Source organism: Vicugna pacos, chromosome 22 (genome assembly GCF_048564905.1).
Source record: "Vicugna pacos chromosome 22, VicPac4, whole genome shotgun sequence".
NCBI lineage: Eukaryota > Metazoa > Chordata > Mammalia > Artiodactyla > Camelidae > Vicugna > Vicugna pacos.
Genome location: NC_133008.1, coordinates 32,299,475 through 32,314,954, shown reverse-complemented (window position 1 = coordinate 32,314,954; position 15,480 = coordinate 32,299,475). Strand labels below are relative to the sequence as shown.

Below are 15,480 nucleotides of genomic sequence, written 5' to 3'. Positions count from 1 at the left end.
TGACTGTCCCGTGTGTGCACATGCACATTCCATGGCCACGTGGCCCATCTGTGACATCTCTATGTGCAGCTGTCAGCTCCAGCGCCATGTGTGTCCCTGTGTCTGGAGTGTTGGGTCTGTCCGCGTGCGCACCCTGTGCCGTGGCCCCAATCTGCATGGACGTGTCCTGGGCTCGTGTACCCCAGATGTGTTGGCCCAGCGCCAAGCATGTCCCATGTGCCTGTATGTGACAGGTGGTGGGCCACCGTCTCCCATGGCTGTTTAGTTTGCGTGCGTCTGTGTGCGTGGTGGGGTCTGTGAGCACACGTGTATGAGCGCACGTGTGCGGCCGGGCTCCCAGTGCTCCACTGTGTGAGCCTTGCGTGCGCACCGCTGGCCCCACTGGCCCCGTGTCCCAGGAAGCGTGAGGTGGCAGTGGGGCCCATTAGCCATCAGCCACGTTCCCCCCCAAGTCAGTGGTTTGAGTCGGCCATCCCAGGCACAAGTCAGCCGCCTGCACCTGCCCTTGCAGGCTCCAAGCTGCCTTGCTGACGTAGCCCCAGGGGCTGCAGGGGTGCCCCCACTGAGTCCCATCCCCTCCTTCCCTCACGTGCTGTGTGGTTTTAGGCAGGGGCACACCCTCTCTGATCCAGGGATGCCTCCAAGGTACGGCAGGCAGGGCCCACCCACTCTGTGCCTCAGTTTCCCTGCTGGATGCAAAGACCCCTCAACCTGCTGAGTCTTCTGATCCTGAGCCAGCACCGCCCGCGGTGACTTGGAGGGGCTTCCCAGGCCCTCTGGAAGGCCCAGCGCCCCCGTTTGCAAAGGCTGTCCGCTGCTGGGGAGCAGCTGGGGGCGCGGGCCATGGGTGGGCATGTGCGGGGGCGGGGTGGACTGCCCTTCTCTGCTCACCCGGCTGCACTCTGCCAGAGGACAGTTGGGGGGTCACAGGGTTAAACGGTAACCAGTCTGCCTACTGCAGGCCCCAGCGCAGGCCGCAGCTCTGCCCCTCGGTCAGGGCTGGTGGGGGTCCCGTGGGGCCGAGGGGTGGAGAGGGGAGGACACAGAGCCAACACTGACTGCTAGCCCTGCAGACTGGCAGCCGCAGGGACCCCTGCCTTCCCGACGATGAGGAAGAGGCAAATGAAACCCCACATTCCAGGAAGAAGTCTGTCGGGGCACATGGTGTCCCTCAGAGTCACGTCCGTGCAGGTCCTTAGAATGGGACCTTATTTGGAAATGGAGTCCTTGCAGGTGTGACGCAGTGAAGGCCAGGTCACAGTGGAGGGAGGTGGCCCTGAATCTAGTGACTGGTGCCCTTAGGAAAAGGCAAGGGACACACAGAGACAGGGGGAGAACCATGTGACAGTGGAGGCAAACTGGGCTAATGGGGCCACAAGCCCAGGGATGCCCAGGGCCCCCAGAAGCTGGAAGAGGCAGGAAGGACCCTGCCCTGGAGCCTCCGGAGGGAGTGTGGCCCGGCGACCCCTGGGTTCCGGACGTCTGGGCTCCAGAACTGGGAGGGAGTGAGCCCCGGCTCAGTGGGCACGGGATGTAGGAAACCTCGAGCCTGGCTTCCTGGCCAGGGGACCCTGACTGTCCAGCCCACGGGGCTGGGGGCTGGTTCACAGAAAGGTCAGGCTGTCCCCCTGCGTGCGTGTGTGTGTGTGTGTGTGTGTGTCTGAGTCTGGTCCTCCCACAGCAAGTTCGGAGCGCCTGCTCCTTACTAGCCCCGTCCTGGATACCAGGGAAGTACCTGTGAACGCACAGACAGAAGTGGACGCCCTCGTGGCAGTGTGGCAGTGGGGGTGTGCGGCCTGGCGGGCCGTCTGGGCGGGGCAGCCGAGGGCGGGCCGTCTGGAGCTATTATCTGCGAGCCAGCGGGTGAGGGTGTGTCTGCTTGTGTGTCTGTGTCTGGCTGGACGGGCGTGTCCATCTGTGCCAGGAGACCATGCCAGGTGGCAGGGCCGTGGGCACATCCAGAGGGACTGTGGGGGGGGCATCGTCCAGACGGGTGGGAGGTCTGTGCACCGGCCACGTAGGTGTGCATGTGGGGCCGTGGAGCAGATGCCTGTGTCCATGGCCACACAGAGGTCCAGGTGGGGGGCCGTGGGACGCATCTTAGTGGGGCTTGGGTTTCCCTCAGGGTGGGGGGCGAGTCCTACTAGCGTCCGTGGGGGGTCCAGCATCTCTGTCCAGGCTGGAGTGACCAGGAGTGGCTGTGGGCCTTGGTGCTCCGTAACCTTTCCTTTCTGCCCCGTGAGGGGTCTCTGAGGGTCCCCGTGACCGCCCCGGCCTCTGCCCTGCAACAGCACTCTCTCAAACCCCCGCCTTCGGTAGGGGTGTTGAACTCGTATCTTCCAATGTGGATATTCTGGGCTTGTGAGACCCGCCCCCCGCCCTAGGGGCACCCCCAGCCTGAGGGGCTGCCAGCTGCAGACCAGAGCCTCCTGTTCCTCTCCCCTCTTTTCTGACGAGCCCGCTAAGTTCTCCCCCACCGGGGACTCAGGCTGGACCTGGGTCCTCTGCTGGAGGCTGGAACCAGCGTGAACCTCCAGGTCACCCCGCCTCGCCCTTGGGGAGCCAGGCCTGGAACCCGGACGCGTCCCTCTGTCCCTGGGTCTCTGGTTTCTCTCTCCCTCATGTGTCTCTGTCTCTGTCTCTCTCCTTCCCCGTTTTTCTTCACCCTCCATCCTCCCATCACCCCGTAATCACTCCTCAGCTGCTCTTCTCCCAGGAGTGGCCCCGGCGAGTGCCCAATGGACGGCGAGCGTGGGCACCGCTGCCGCCCTCCCGCAGCCTGGCGGCTGGCCCTGCTACAGTTGGCACCCTGCCCGGCCCCTCCCTGTCCCCCCCGGCTGGTCCACGCCCTCACTGACCGAGAACCTGGTTCTTGGACAGGACGGGCAGCGGGGTCTGTGGGCACCTCTGGGGTTATTCTTTTTCGGTGCCGTCGCCATGGGCGGGACAGCCACGCTGGGGTGCAGATGTTGGCCTTCTGGGCCCGGCTTCCCTGTTTGTAAGATGGGGTCAGCATTTGAGCTGGTGTTTGGCTGCCACCAGGGTCCTGGTGGAGCAGGCGGGCGTGTGGGGCCCCAGGATGGGGGGCCGCCCAGCTTGGATCTCAGCCCCACTCTGTTCACTGGAGCAGTTGCCCCTGGGCAGCGGAGTCCCTGTCCTGCAGTCGAGGCTAGGCTTGAGGGCCCTCTGAGCCTGCCGGCCACCACGGGGTGGGCCCTGTTCTCCTGCCCTTGGCCTGGGGTCTCACCGAGGCTCCTCCCTGAGCCCTTCGAGGCCCCTTCCTCTTGACTCCTGGGCGGGAGGCAGCCCCCTTCCTTCCTGCACTCTCAGCAGGGACCACTTGGCCTCCTGCTCCCTAATGCTGTTGCATTTCCCTTCGGAGAACCTGGGCTGGGACCTCACTCCCTGACCAGGTAGACCTTTCAGAACAGCCTCACCGCTAGGAAAGTCCCTCCCAGCGTTTTCGGGGCTGCCCGCAGCTCTTCTGCAGGGAAACAGGGTTGCTTCCTTTCAGAGGAAGCCCCACGGCGGGATTTTGAATTCCCGGTGCTGAGCCCTGGGTGCAGGGCTCGGACCCCTCGCCACTCCAAGCCAGCGGCTGAGTGGTAGCGAGGCTGTCATGCTCGGCTTGCAGGGGCCTGGGACCCCCGTAGGAAATGCCCTGAGAGCAGCGTGGAGCGCTGGGCTCGTCACTGGGTGGGGGCAGGGAGGGAGAAGATTCTGGGTCTTCGGCTCTTTGGCCCCAAAGCATTTGCCTGGGGCCCTCAGCGGCAGGCGCCTGGAACAGGACCCCTCTTCCTGCAGCCCTGCAAGGCCCGGAGTCGTCCCAGAGGCTCCGAGGGGCTGGCCCTGGGCTCCAGGCTGGCTGCGCGGCCTTCCCTCAGCACCTCTGCGAAATGGGCTGCTGTGCAGACAGCGGTCTGCTCAGAGCCAGGCCGGTGGGTGGGGGGCTCCCAGGCGGACTGGAGGCCACCCACCCCGGTTTGCATGTCATTTGCATGCCACCACGGGGCAGCTGCCTTCCTAGAAGTTTCTGTCCCTTGCTCCCCATCCTGGATGCGTCCTCCATGCCTGAGCTGCTGCTGTCCCCAGCTGTGACATGGGGCTGCCACCAAGGTGGCTCCTTCTGCTGCCCTACTCGGTGCCCCTGCATCTTCTCGGAGCCGGACTCTCCTCCCTGCACAGTCTGCTCCACGGGACCCCTCATCCCCATCCTGGACGCTTCAGGTGCATCCCTGTCCACTTCACAGATGGGAAGACTGAGGCCCCGGGGGCCCTGGTCACACGACCTGGAGAGAAGGGCACTTCCCTGGAACCGCTAACCCGGAAGTCCAGGAAGCAGCGCCTTTCATCGTCAGCTTCGTGGTCCGGCTCCGTGACTCGTTTCTGGAGCTTTTATTAATATCTGGGGCGTGGGTGGAGGTGCCGTGTCTTTTCAGAGAGGGGACACGTGTGGGTTGGTGGCCCGGGAGGGCGGGCGGTGGGTTGGTGGCCACCGGGCAGATGTTTCTGCCCTGCCCAGAATCACTTCCCCAATTTCCTGCGGGCCCAGTGGGGCCCCCGCGGCCCTGGAGCACTGACGGGAAATGAAAGGGCTGCGTGGCCCTGCGCCCGGTGGGGGTGGCCCAGCCAGCAGGTGCGCCAGGAGGGCAGCTGTGGGGCTGGGCTGAGGTCTCCTCACAGACATTGATTAAGCCCCTGCTGTGTGCAGTGGCCAGCGAGCCTGCCCTGCCCCGTCCTGCAGCGGAGAGGCCTGCTCCTCCCCACCTCCCCTCCTGTGTGTGACTTCTCCTGTCCCCCTTGCTGGCCTGGGGCTCCCAAGGGGCTTCTGGGGCTCTCAGGCACACTGCGGTGTCCCCAGCACCCAGCGTAGGCCTTAACATGCAGAAGGTGCTCAGTCGTGGCTGCAAAACGGATTGATGTGGCCGAAATCCCAAGGCCAAACTCTCAGTTGGCCCTGACCTCCCGACGCTGTGCTGTGGGGGGTCTGAGTCCCAGGAACCCCCGGTGCCCCCCGCAGCTGGTGACCGGATCACGTGGCCCCATCCCCACCCCCCTGCTGGGAGTGGAGACACGCAAGGTTCCCGACTCCTGGTCCTCCACCCCACGTCACCTCCTCCTGCAGCCCCACTGTCACTCCGACTTCATCCATCTGTCTGTCCCGCCAGGTCCTTGCCCCCTGGGTCTCCAGCCAGGCGCTGAGCCTGGGCCTCAAGCTCCCTGCTGGCAGCTGTGGGCCTCTCGGTGGAGGTGGAAGAGGACGGTTACTGCAGTCTGCCCCGGGCGAGACTGAGACCGGGTCCTCAGGTGCACGGTGCCTCCTCCCAGCTCAGGTTCCCCAGTGCAGAGTGGGCATGAGGAGAGGGGCTGGGAAGTCATGGGCCGCCGCCCCAGTGCATCCCCCACCCCGCCTCCCCCTGTGGCCACGGGCAGTTCTGTGAGTGGGGCCAGCGGGCCCCAGGGACGCGCTCTGGCCCACCTGGGCAGCAGCCGGCCCTGCTGAGTCATCCTGGGCTTGCCTTCCAGCGCCTGACGATGTGAGGAGGGGTTCACCAGCGGGGCCGGGGGCCGCGGGGCCGGCTTGGTGGAGGATGCACCTGGGGACGGCTGCCCAAGTGTGCCCTCTCCCCCCTCCCTTCCTTCGTGAGTGGGCGCCTGCTGTGTACCGGCTGACCCTTAATCTCCAGTCTGCCCCAAGGGCTCTCGTGGGGGTGGGGAGAAAGAGCGGAAGGAACCCATCCAAAGAAGAGTCAGTGAGCCCTGTCGTGCTGGGGGCGCTGCTGGGGGCGCCACCCAGTTCCAGCCCTCAGGGCAGGTGCCCAGCTCGAGCCGCGGGTTGGGGAGGGGCCCAGGTGGGGGCCGGCAGCGCAGAGGCCCTGGGCCCGACCAGGATGCGAGCAGGGAGCACTGTGCACGAGGCGGGCCCGCAGTCAGGAGGTCTGGCCTCTGAAGCAGGGGAGACACGGCCTGGTCTTTTTTTTTTTTTTAATTAGACTTTATTTGTTTTTGGAGGGTAATTAGGTGTTTACTTACTTGTTTCAACAGAAGTGCTGGGGATTGAACCCAGGACCTTGTGCAAGCTAAGCACGCTCTCTGCCACCGAGCTGTTCCCTCCACCCTGCAGCCTGATCTTGATGTAAAGACATCAAGACATCATTCTGTATTTACATCAAGCTCCCTGATCCTGGGGGCGATCCTGGGGGCTGGCCGCATGCTGCTCTTGGTGTTGGTGGGGAGGGGATGTTGGGAGATTCAAAAACAGCAGTGCAGCCTTCCCTGCAGTGTCACTTTGTTCATAGGAGTTACAGTGAATCAACTTTTGTCCAAAACATGGTGGGAATAGAAATAAGTGGGATTATTACACAGCAGGTTCTTAGCAGCGTGATTCACAGTTAATAGTCAAAAGGGGGAAATAACCCCAACGCCCGTCAGCGGTGAACGGAGAAACAAAGGTGTCCCTCCACACGCGGGAGCGTCGCTCGGCCGTGAGCAGGAGAGCAGCCCTGACACCCGCTGCCACGGGGCCGGACCCTGAGAGCACGGTGCTCAGGGAGAGAAGCAGACACAGAAGGACACACAGCGTTTGAGTCCACGGACGTGAGGCGTCCAGAACAGGCCAGTCCCCAGACCCGGGGAGGGGGCTCCTGGCTGTCAGGGCTGGGGGGGTGAGGGGGTGGCTGCTGGTGGGGATGGGGCTTCCACCGGGTGATGGGACGTTCCGGAGCTAGACAGAGGTGAAGTTTGCACTGCAGTGTGAATGCACTAGGGGCCCCTGCATCGTTTACTTGAAGATGGTGAAGTGTATATTGTGTGACTCTTGCCTCCATGAATACTTTCTAAAGACCCAGGACGGCAGGTGGGATGAGGGCATGAAGCCTCCCGGGCTGCGCCCAGCCTGCCCATGGCCTCACTCCTCCCTTCATCCCTCGTCCCTTCCCAGACCCCATCTGAGGGCGGGGGTTCTAGCAGGGCCCCCGAGGTCCCCACGTGCGACGGCGCCTGTCCGTTCCTGCTGTTCTGGCTGTCAGGGAAGATGTCTGTTTCTCGTTCCCCACAAGCCCGTGAAAAACCTGCCTCTTTAAACCTGTTCCCACCTGCGGGCGTCTCTGCCACTGTGTCTGCCACAGAGAACGTTGTCCTTCTGCGGAGCTGGGGGCTGGCCGGTCCCCCGAACCCTCCCGGTTCCTCCGGAGTTTGGTCCCTGTCTCTGCCGTCCAAGGACAGAGGCCTCACTCCTGGAGTCCCCCTGCCAGTCTGGCGGCCTCATCCGTCCAAGGTGGGGCCCCGCGGACTTTGGAGCCGCCAGGGCGCCGGGAGGGGGCCTGAGCAGACACCGTTAAGGGGGCAAAGGTCCTCCCCGGGGGCCCTGGGGCGGGTGATTGCTTTACAGCCGGGGCCCCCTCTGCCTTGGGCTGGACGCTACCCTGGGCCCCATGCAGGCTGGGGACAGGCTGGGGATGGCCGGATGTCACTGCCCAGGAGGGGTCTCCCGCGTGCAGCCCAGGTGGCACCCCTCCCCCCTGCAAACCTGGGCCCTGCCCTGGCCTCCAGGCTGGCAGGTGGGGCCCTGAGGGGCCACTGTCCCCGCAGGGTGGCTGCAGCCCCCTATCCCGCCCAGGGTTATCTTGGCCTGGTCAGCAGCACAACCCCACTTTCTCGCAGCCTTGGTGGTAAAATAACGCTCACCATTCGCCACAAACAAGAATTTCCTGTTTGCCCCTCAAGCACTTGGGGGAGGGGCTGGTCACCCGGCGTTTTCCTCCTGCCCCTCCCCCGCCCACTGCCTGAACCCAGCAGCCCCCTTCATCTCTTCCTCCTGGACGACTTGGCCCTTCGCCCTCTGTGGGGGGTGTCCCACCGGGGTCCCCCCTCCTTCGCCCTCCGGCCTCCCCCTCCAGCCAGCACTGGGCCCAGAGCAAGGCGCGTGTGGGGCCGCGGACTTTAGTGTTCATTGTCCACCAAGTGTTCTCGCGTGTCTGCTGAGAGATCAGTGTGTGGAGTGAGGCTGGCTGGTGCCTCTGCTGCGAAGGAAACTGAGGCAGAGGAGGGATCAGGGGGCAAGGAGGAGAGGTGGGAGGTGGCGGGGAGGGAGCCATGCGGGCTCTGGGAAACTGCATTCCAGAGGAAGGAGCAGCTGGTGCAAAGGCCCTGAGGTGAGGTCCTGTGTGATGTGCTCAGAAAGCATGACAGGGCCCAAGGGGGCTGAGCAGAGGGAGGTGAGGGGCTGGAAAGGGCCACAGGGGAAGTGAGCACTCTGGTGGGGGCCCTGGGGAGCCATGGGAGACTGGAGGGCAGGGGAGGGTCTTGCTCAGGATGCCCGGGAGGGCCCCTCTGGCTGCCGAGGGCCGGATGGGGCCTTTGCGGTGCCTGGTCTGTGCCTCAGTTTCCTTTAGGTGGCCTGGGTGGTGTGGGCGGTAGGACAGACATGATTGGCCCAGCCTCGGTCGTTGTAAAAGGTCACCCTCCTTCACGGGGTAGGAGCCCCACCAACCCTAAGATGGGTGGGGGGGCCACAGGGTGCCAGCCTGGCATGTCCCGGTGACCCCGCCCTGCAGGTGGAAACTCTTGGGAGCACCTGCGGGTGCCTGTACACCCACATCCCACATTTTCGAGGTTCTGTCCTCACTTGATAGGCAAGGCTTGGGAAGGGTGGGGTGGGCCCAGGGTCGCAGGGCAGACTCCAGCTCCCTCCCCCCACCGATGCCAGGACGCAGCTGACCCAAAGCATGGGTCCCGCATGGACACATCTCAGAGTTGGGAAAGGATGAGGTTCCCATCCCTGCGTGGCACTGCACAGTCAAGGTCCACTTGACAAGAATTTAGCAAGCATTTGCCGTGTGCCAATTCTAGACACTGGGAGCCCAACCGACCAAATCCCGGAGGCTCTCAGGGGGATAGCGGGGTGCGTGTCGCCCATCATTGGTGAATGTGCTCCAACTGAGAACACGGTGCCCACTGGTTGGGTGGGGGCCTCCCTAGAGGGCGACGTTTAAGTAGAGACCTGCGGGCAGAGCCAGGAGCGGCATTCCAGGCACAAGGAGCTGGCGGGTCAAAGGCCTAGAGGTGGGACCGTTGCCCCTGGCGGGTTTGAGAAGCAGCGAGAAGGCCGGTGAGAGGTCAGAGGGAAGCGGACCGGGCAGGTCCCGCCGGACCTGGAGGCTGCGGGGAGGAGGGTCTTGAGAACAGGCGGGAGCAGAGCGTGACCCATGCTCACAGTGCCCAGGGGCCCCAGGGAGATCAGGCTTTGGGGAGGGAGCGGTGGGGCAGTTTATCTCAGGCCTCAGCCCCAGGGAGGGGTTTCCTGAAGTTCTGCCCAGTCTCCAGCCTGGCTTTGCAGCTCTGGGTCCCACAGGCACCGATGTTACTGCCTCCTGGTCCATCTTGAAAGGGGCTGGGTTTCAGCCAGAGCACCCAGGTGGGACCCAGGCCTGGGCGTGGCCCGGAACGTGTTGTGGCCCAGCTGCGTGGCTCCAGAGCCTTGTGAGGACAGGTAGCCGGGCCTAGTGGCTCACATGGGGGGACTGGACACCACCATGGGAGGCCTGGACACTGTCCCCTACTTCCTCATCCCTGGGGCCTGGTGGGCCGCCCTGGCCGGCTGGTCAGGGCAGGACACCCCACAGGGGTGCGGAACTTTGAGGCCAGAGCCCCATAAAGCTGGGGCGGCCTTTACTGCCTGGCTTTGTTGTAGGCTGCCCACAGCAACGGCCATTAAAGCTGCCTCCTCCACCGGCAGCTGGGGGCCGGCCCACCCCCTTTATGGCCCTGCACAATGCTCCAGCCCCATGGGGGACTGGCCGTGCCACCGCAGCCCTCCCACCATTTGGTCTGGGGGTTGATGGCCCCACTAGCCAGCCTGCCTCTGCCCTAGCGGCCGTTCTCTGCCCTGAGCCTTGGTTTCCCCGCTGGGAACATGGGGGTCCTGATAGTCGTGGGAGCTCAGGGGAAGCTATTGTGTTTGTCGCCCACCATTCTTGAAGGATGGGGAAACTGAGGCAGGAGGGCCACCACGATCTCTTGTGGCAGCCTGGCCAGGGAAAAGGGTGCCGGCAGGGTAGACCCCCTCCACATGGGTCACTCCCTTGTCAGGAAGGGCCCGAGGGTCACTGCTGCCCATGAGAGCTTCTTGGAGTGGCTGTAATAAGTGACCACAAACTTGGCGGCTTAGAACAGCAGAGATTTACTCTCCCGGTTCTGGCGACGGTTCTGGAAACATGTGAGCTCCGGATGTGGCAGGGCCACGCTCCCTTACCAGGCTCCAGTAGAGGGTCCTTCCAGCCTCTTCCAGCTCCTGGGGGCTCCAAGCATCCCCTAGCCTGTGGCCGCCTCCCTCCCGTCTCTGCCTCCGTTTCCCCATGTGTCTGTGTCCTCTCTCAGAACACCTGTCCCTGGATTCAGGGCCCACCCTACTCTGGGACCTCATCTCAAGTAACAGCATCTGTCCAGACCCCATTTCCAGAGGAGGTCCCTTTCTGAGGTTCCGGACGGCTGTGAATTTGGGGGCACTTTCCTGACAAGTCTGAGCTCTCCTCTGCGCTTCCTGGCTCACGTTGGAGTCCAGAGAATCAGGGTTCATTTAACGAACATTTATTAAGTGACTACAATGTGCTTGGCCCTGTTTTTGCCACTGGGAAGAAGACAGACAGAATCTCCGACATTCCTCCCAGGCACAGGACAGGAGCCCTAAGCGGTGTGTAAATCGTGTGGCTCTGCCAAAGGGGCCGGGGGTAGGGGGAGTGGGTTGAGGGGTGCACACAGTGCTGGGGGGCCCTGGGGGGCAGGGAGAGCTGGGGACGGGGCAGGGGTGGTGGAGGAGACCCAGTGGGTGCCCGCCCATGGGAACGTCCACCTGCAGGCCCCACACCCCTCAGGCAGGGGGAAATATGGGGCCTCCCTGGCCACCATAAATCACTGCAGGAATGCAGCTGGCCAGCCTGGCTTGGGCAGGGCGGAGACAAAGGCCCAGCCTTGACCACCCAAGTCAGGGCTTCTGGCTCCCTGAGCCCGTGCCCTGCAGGCCCTGCTTTGCCTCCATTACACAGATGGGGAAACTGAGACCCAGAGAGGGGCAGGATGGCTGAGGGGTAGTGGCCCCGAGGACCCTGCCTCCCTGGGCCTGAGTATGTCCTGAGCAGCAGGGGTCGGTGTGTTCTTGGGCCTTGATGATGGAGTCTCTGGCCCGGGGCAAACTGGTGGTTTCAAGGCCCCTCGTGGCCCTGCTGTCTCTGTGTGCAGGCGGCCATTGGGGCCTCATTCCCCAGAGCTTAATTTGAAGCCTGCTATTTGCACTGCCCCTCCTGGGCAAATTCCCCCACCACCTGAGATTTGCTGTCTAATTATCCTTGCTGGCTTCCCCTGCCCGCCAGCACCTGCGCGCTTATGGTCAGTGAGACTGGACCCCCGTCCCCCTGAGACTCCCAAGCCTAGACTGAGAGTCCCTGACAGTCCCAGCTCTGGTCTCAGGCCTGCCTTTCTTCCTCTTATGCAAAATGGGCCGCCTCTCAGAGGCACATGCATGTGACCCAGCGGACGGTCCTGGGACGTCCACCGTCCTCTCGATGCCACTGTATGGGGGGGGTGAATTGTGTCCCCTCAAAGTTGTATGTTTAAGGCTGAGCTCTGGGTACCTGTGAACAGGACATAACTTGGGAGCAGGGTCTTTGCAGATGGCTTTAGTTGAGGATGGAGCTGAGGGAGCCCGAGAGCCAGCGAGTGGTGTCCCAGAAGGAGAGGGAGATTTGGACACAGACACACAGGGTGAAGCTCTGGGAGGACAGGCAGAGACTGGGGTGACGCAGCCGTGAGCCCAGGACACCCGGGCCCCCAGAAGCTAGAGGCAGGGAGGACCCTCCTCTAGAGCCTCCAGAGGGAGCACAGCTCTGGGACACCTTGATCTCGGACGTCTGGTCACCAGACCGTGAGAGAAGAAATCTGAGCATGTGGTCAGCTGTTATGGCTGCCCCAGGACAGGTGTCCTCAACTGAAGGCGGGGGCAGGCTCACTGTCTGCTCAGCGGGGGTTCGGGGGATGTCTGGACTCTGGCAGTGGCCAGGGGCACTGGGGCCGGGACTGCCCCTGCCCTGTCGGTTGACTCTGCTTGAGATGTGGATGTGGTACCCACCCCAAACTCGCGCCAACTAACCCATCCCCTCCCTGCCCTTGCAGCTCTACGAACTGGATGGGGACCCCAAGAGGAAGGAGTTCCTGGATGACTTGTTCAGCTTCATGCAGAAGCGAGGTGAGGCCTGCCCGCCCACCAGGAATGAACATGCGGGAGGGGGTCCTGCTGACCACAGCCCCGGGCAGGTGTGTCAGCGGGGCAGTGAGCGAGTTCCTTATGGCTGGAGGCATCCAAGAGATATATGAGGTGGGCAGACACGGCCCTGCCGTGAGTATCTGACAGAGGAGACACAGCTCAGCCCTGCGGGTCTGATGGGTGAGACACGGCCCAGTCCTGCGGGTCTGATGGGGGAGGCATAGCTGTGAGACTCTAAGGGGTAAATCCTTGGGTAGCGGTGGGGTCCCAGGGTCCCAGCCCAGAGCTGACAGTCCAGGCTCCCTCCCTCGCTGCTGAGACAGGGGTGAGATGGAGTTCTGCCTCCCAGGATCCCCAATGGCCAGAACACTGGGACACCTGTGTCTGGGGAACAGGGTTGGATTCCCAGGCCAGCAGGTGGGCATCGGGGCAGCAGGGCGGAAGCTTCCCCGCGGGCCAGAGACTGGCGTTTCTGCAGCTGCTGGGGGGAGGTTCGGGCCCCGGCGCCTCCCCTGCTCCCAGCCCTGGACGTGCTGGGGCCACAGTTGTTTGTTTTTATTGAAGTACGGCTGGTTTACAACTTTGTGTTAGTTTCTGGCGCACAGCATAGGGATTCAGCCATACGTATGTAGATACATACGCCTTGTCATGTTCTTTTCCACCATAGGTCATTAGTTCCCTGTGCTGTACAGTGGGACCTTGTTGTCTGGGGCCACAGTTATTAAGCACCGACAGTGTACTAGGCCAGAGCCACCTCTGTCCCCAACCCCCTACCCCCCCCCCCCCCGCAGGGTCCAGGGTGAGGCAGATGTCAGATGTGGCCTTGAGGACAGTGAGGAGACCCGGGACAGAGGCCAGGCATGAGGAGCAGGGACTGGTCTGGGTGGGTGTCCAGGGGCATTCGGTGCAAGCCAGGCCCAGAGAGGACAGCAGGACAGTCCTCGGGTCTGTCCTCGCCAGCCACTCAGGGGTCCTAGGCACACACACTGCAGGGTGAGGCCCATTTCCCTGACGCCTCCACACTCATCATTACAGTCCCAGCTGTTGAGGGAAGGAAACTGAGGCCCGGAGAAGGGACAGGGGACCCGGCCTCAGAGCCACAGAGGCAGGAAGGGGTGGGGTTTGGGGGCTACAGGGTCTACTGGCTGTTGCAGGGGGTTTGCAGGGGCCAGGCTGGCGGCTTCTTTGTCCAGGGCCTCTGCCTGCCCCTCCCTGCTAGCAGCTTCTGTAAACACTGGCCCAGCCAGGCCCAGGCCGGAAGGGAAGGAGATGAAAGGGGAGGGGGCTTCAGCCTCCACGTTAACCCCTCCTGTGCTGGGGGTGGAGGAGGCCAGACCAGTCCTGGGGGGGCCTCCTGTTATCGCCCAGCCCAGCCCAGCTCGGCCAGACGTGCCACCCCCACCTCCCACCCCTGTGTGGTCAGATCCCCCACGGCCCTTTATCATCCCGCTCACACCTGCTGAGCCCCCTGCTCCCCGACCCCCCACCATGGGGCCCCCTTGGCCACACAGGGCTTCATGGGTCTGTGTCCAGCACTGTCTCCCTTACCAAGCCATGTGCTCCTGGAGGGCAGCTATAACAAACTCCTATGCATCCCTCAAAACCCAACTCCAAGGCCCTCTCTTCTCTGCTATCCTTTCAAACTCCCCCTTCTGTAACTGGGATGGGGGCACTGGGGCTGAGAGTCTGGACACCGTGTCATGCACTCCACAAGCCCCTTCCCCTGTCCTCCAAAGGGAAAGCAGTTTTCTCCCCACATGACAGAGCGGAAAGCCTCCAACTGGGCATCACTCAGAGTTCCCTGGGGGCTGGGAGTGGAGGAGGGGGTCCTGCCTGCACCCGCCCTCCTACGTCTCCGTGACGCCCTCCCTGGGGGCTGGGAGTGGAGGGGGGGTCCTGCCTGCACCCGCCCTCCTACGTCTCCGTGACGCCCTCCCTGGGGGCTGGGAGTGGAGGGGGGTGTCCTGCCTGCACCCCACCCTCCTACGTCTCAGACACCCTCTCCACCCTTCCTCTATCAGTGCCTCTCTGTGCTCTCCCAGCCCCCGCTCCTTCTATAAACATCCGCCCAGGCCCTGCCTGCTGCAGAGCCAGGGCAGGGTCCCAGGAGGACCTTTGGTGTGATTCCTTCTATTCTTTTTCCCAGCGCAGAGCCTGAACCCATGTCCTGGGTGGGCTGGCTGGGCGGGCGCTGTGGGTGCTTCTCCTGGGGCCGAGTGTGCTGCTGACACTCGGTGATGCCTTTAGCTCTCCCTTCTTGGGCTGAAAAATGAAGTGGGTAAGGTAGGGGTCAGGCCTATCTTCCTCTATCCTCTCCAAGCTATCTTCGTTGGTTGGGGATTTTGCAACCTGGGAAGGGCCCGGAAGCAGCCAAGGTGGCAGGAGGTGGTTCCGGGATGTCCGGCTTCAGGGGGAACCAGGAACCAGGGGCCCGGGTACAGGGCATCGTCCAGGCCAGGGGCAGGGAGCCGGCCCCTCACTCAAGATGGTCATTTCTCCAGCAGACCCCGTGCTGGGGTCTCCTTTTTGCCATCTCTGCAGGAGTGGCAGGTGTGCCCCTCAGGCTGGGATATGGGCCCATCAGCCTCCCTTGTTGCTTACTGGACGCCTGCTGTTTGCCAGGCTGGGCACCAGGGACCCCATGTTGGCAGGACAGTGGTCTGGGGCACAGACAGTAAACCTGGAGTTTCACTGCCAGGGAGGGAGGTTTAAACGGGGGCTTCTCCACGCGCGGCCAGGCAGGTGGCTGGCAGGCTGAGCTGAGAGCTGAGGCTAGGAGCGTCTGTGTAGAGGCTTGGAGCATCAGGGTGGGTGGGAGAGGGGGCAGGCCTGTCTGCTGGGAGGAGCCTCCCTCCCTGGGCTGGCCCACCTCCCCACTCTCTCAGCTGCGAAGTGGATTAACCAAGCCCTCCCTCCCCTACTGCAAACCCCTCGGGGGCCTGGAGGGAGCAGGCCTCTGGGAACACAGCAGAGTTTTTTGGCAGCTGTCCTGGTTTTGCAGGAATAACAAACGCTATGTTTCTCCTGCTGGGAGGGGGGGGGCCAGGTTGGCACAAAGCACCTTCCCCCTCCCCTAGGGTGAGATCAGCGTGAGCCCAGCTCACTGATGGGGAAGCTGAGGCAGAGCTGCCTCTTCAGGGCTCTCCCAAGCAGGGGTCTCACCTGGTTGACCCTGAGCCCAGGGGACAGGGGCATCATCTGGGGCATCGGTGGTTGTCATGACC

At 63.3% G+C, this 15,480-nt stretch overlaps 1 protein-coding gene across 5 annotated transcripts in view; it reads left to right on the top strand.

Annotated features, from left to right (window-relative positions):
* ARID3A (AT-rich interaction domain 3A) overlaps positions 1 to 15,480 on the top strand; it is a 35,098-nt gene that overhangs the window by 11,702 nt on the left and 7,916 nt on the right. For all 5 annotated transcript variants that reach the window (XM_072948138.1, XM_072948139.1, XM_072948136.1 and 2 more), the window contains one exon: positions 12,166 to 12,238. In XM_072948138.1, the coding sequence (XP_072804239.1) occupies positions 12,166 to 12,238 (73 nt within the window). The remainder of the gene's footprint in view (positions 1 to 12,165; positions 12,239 to 15,480) is intronic.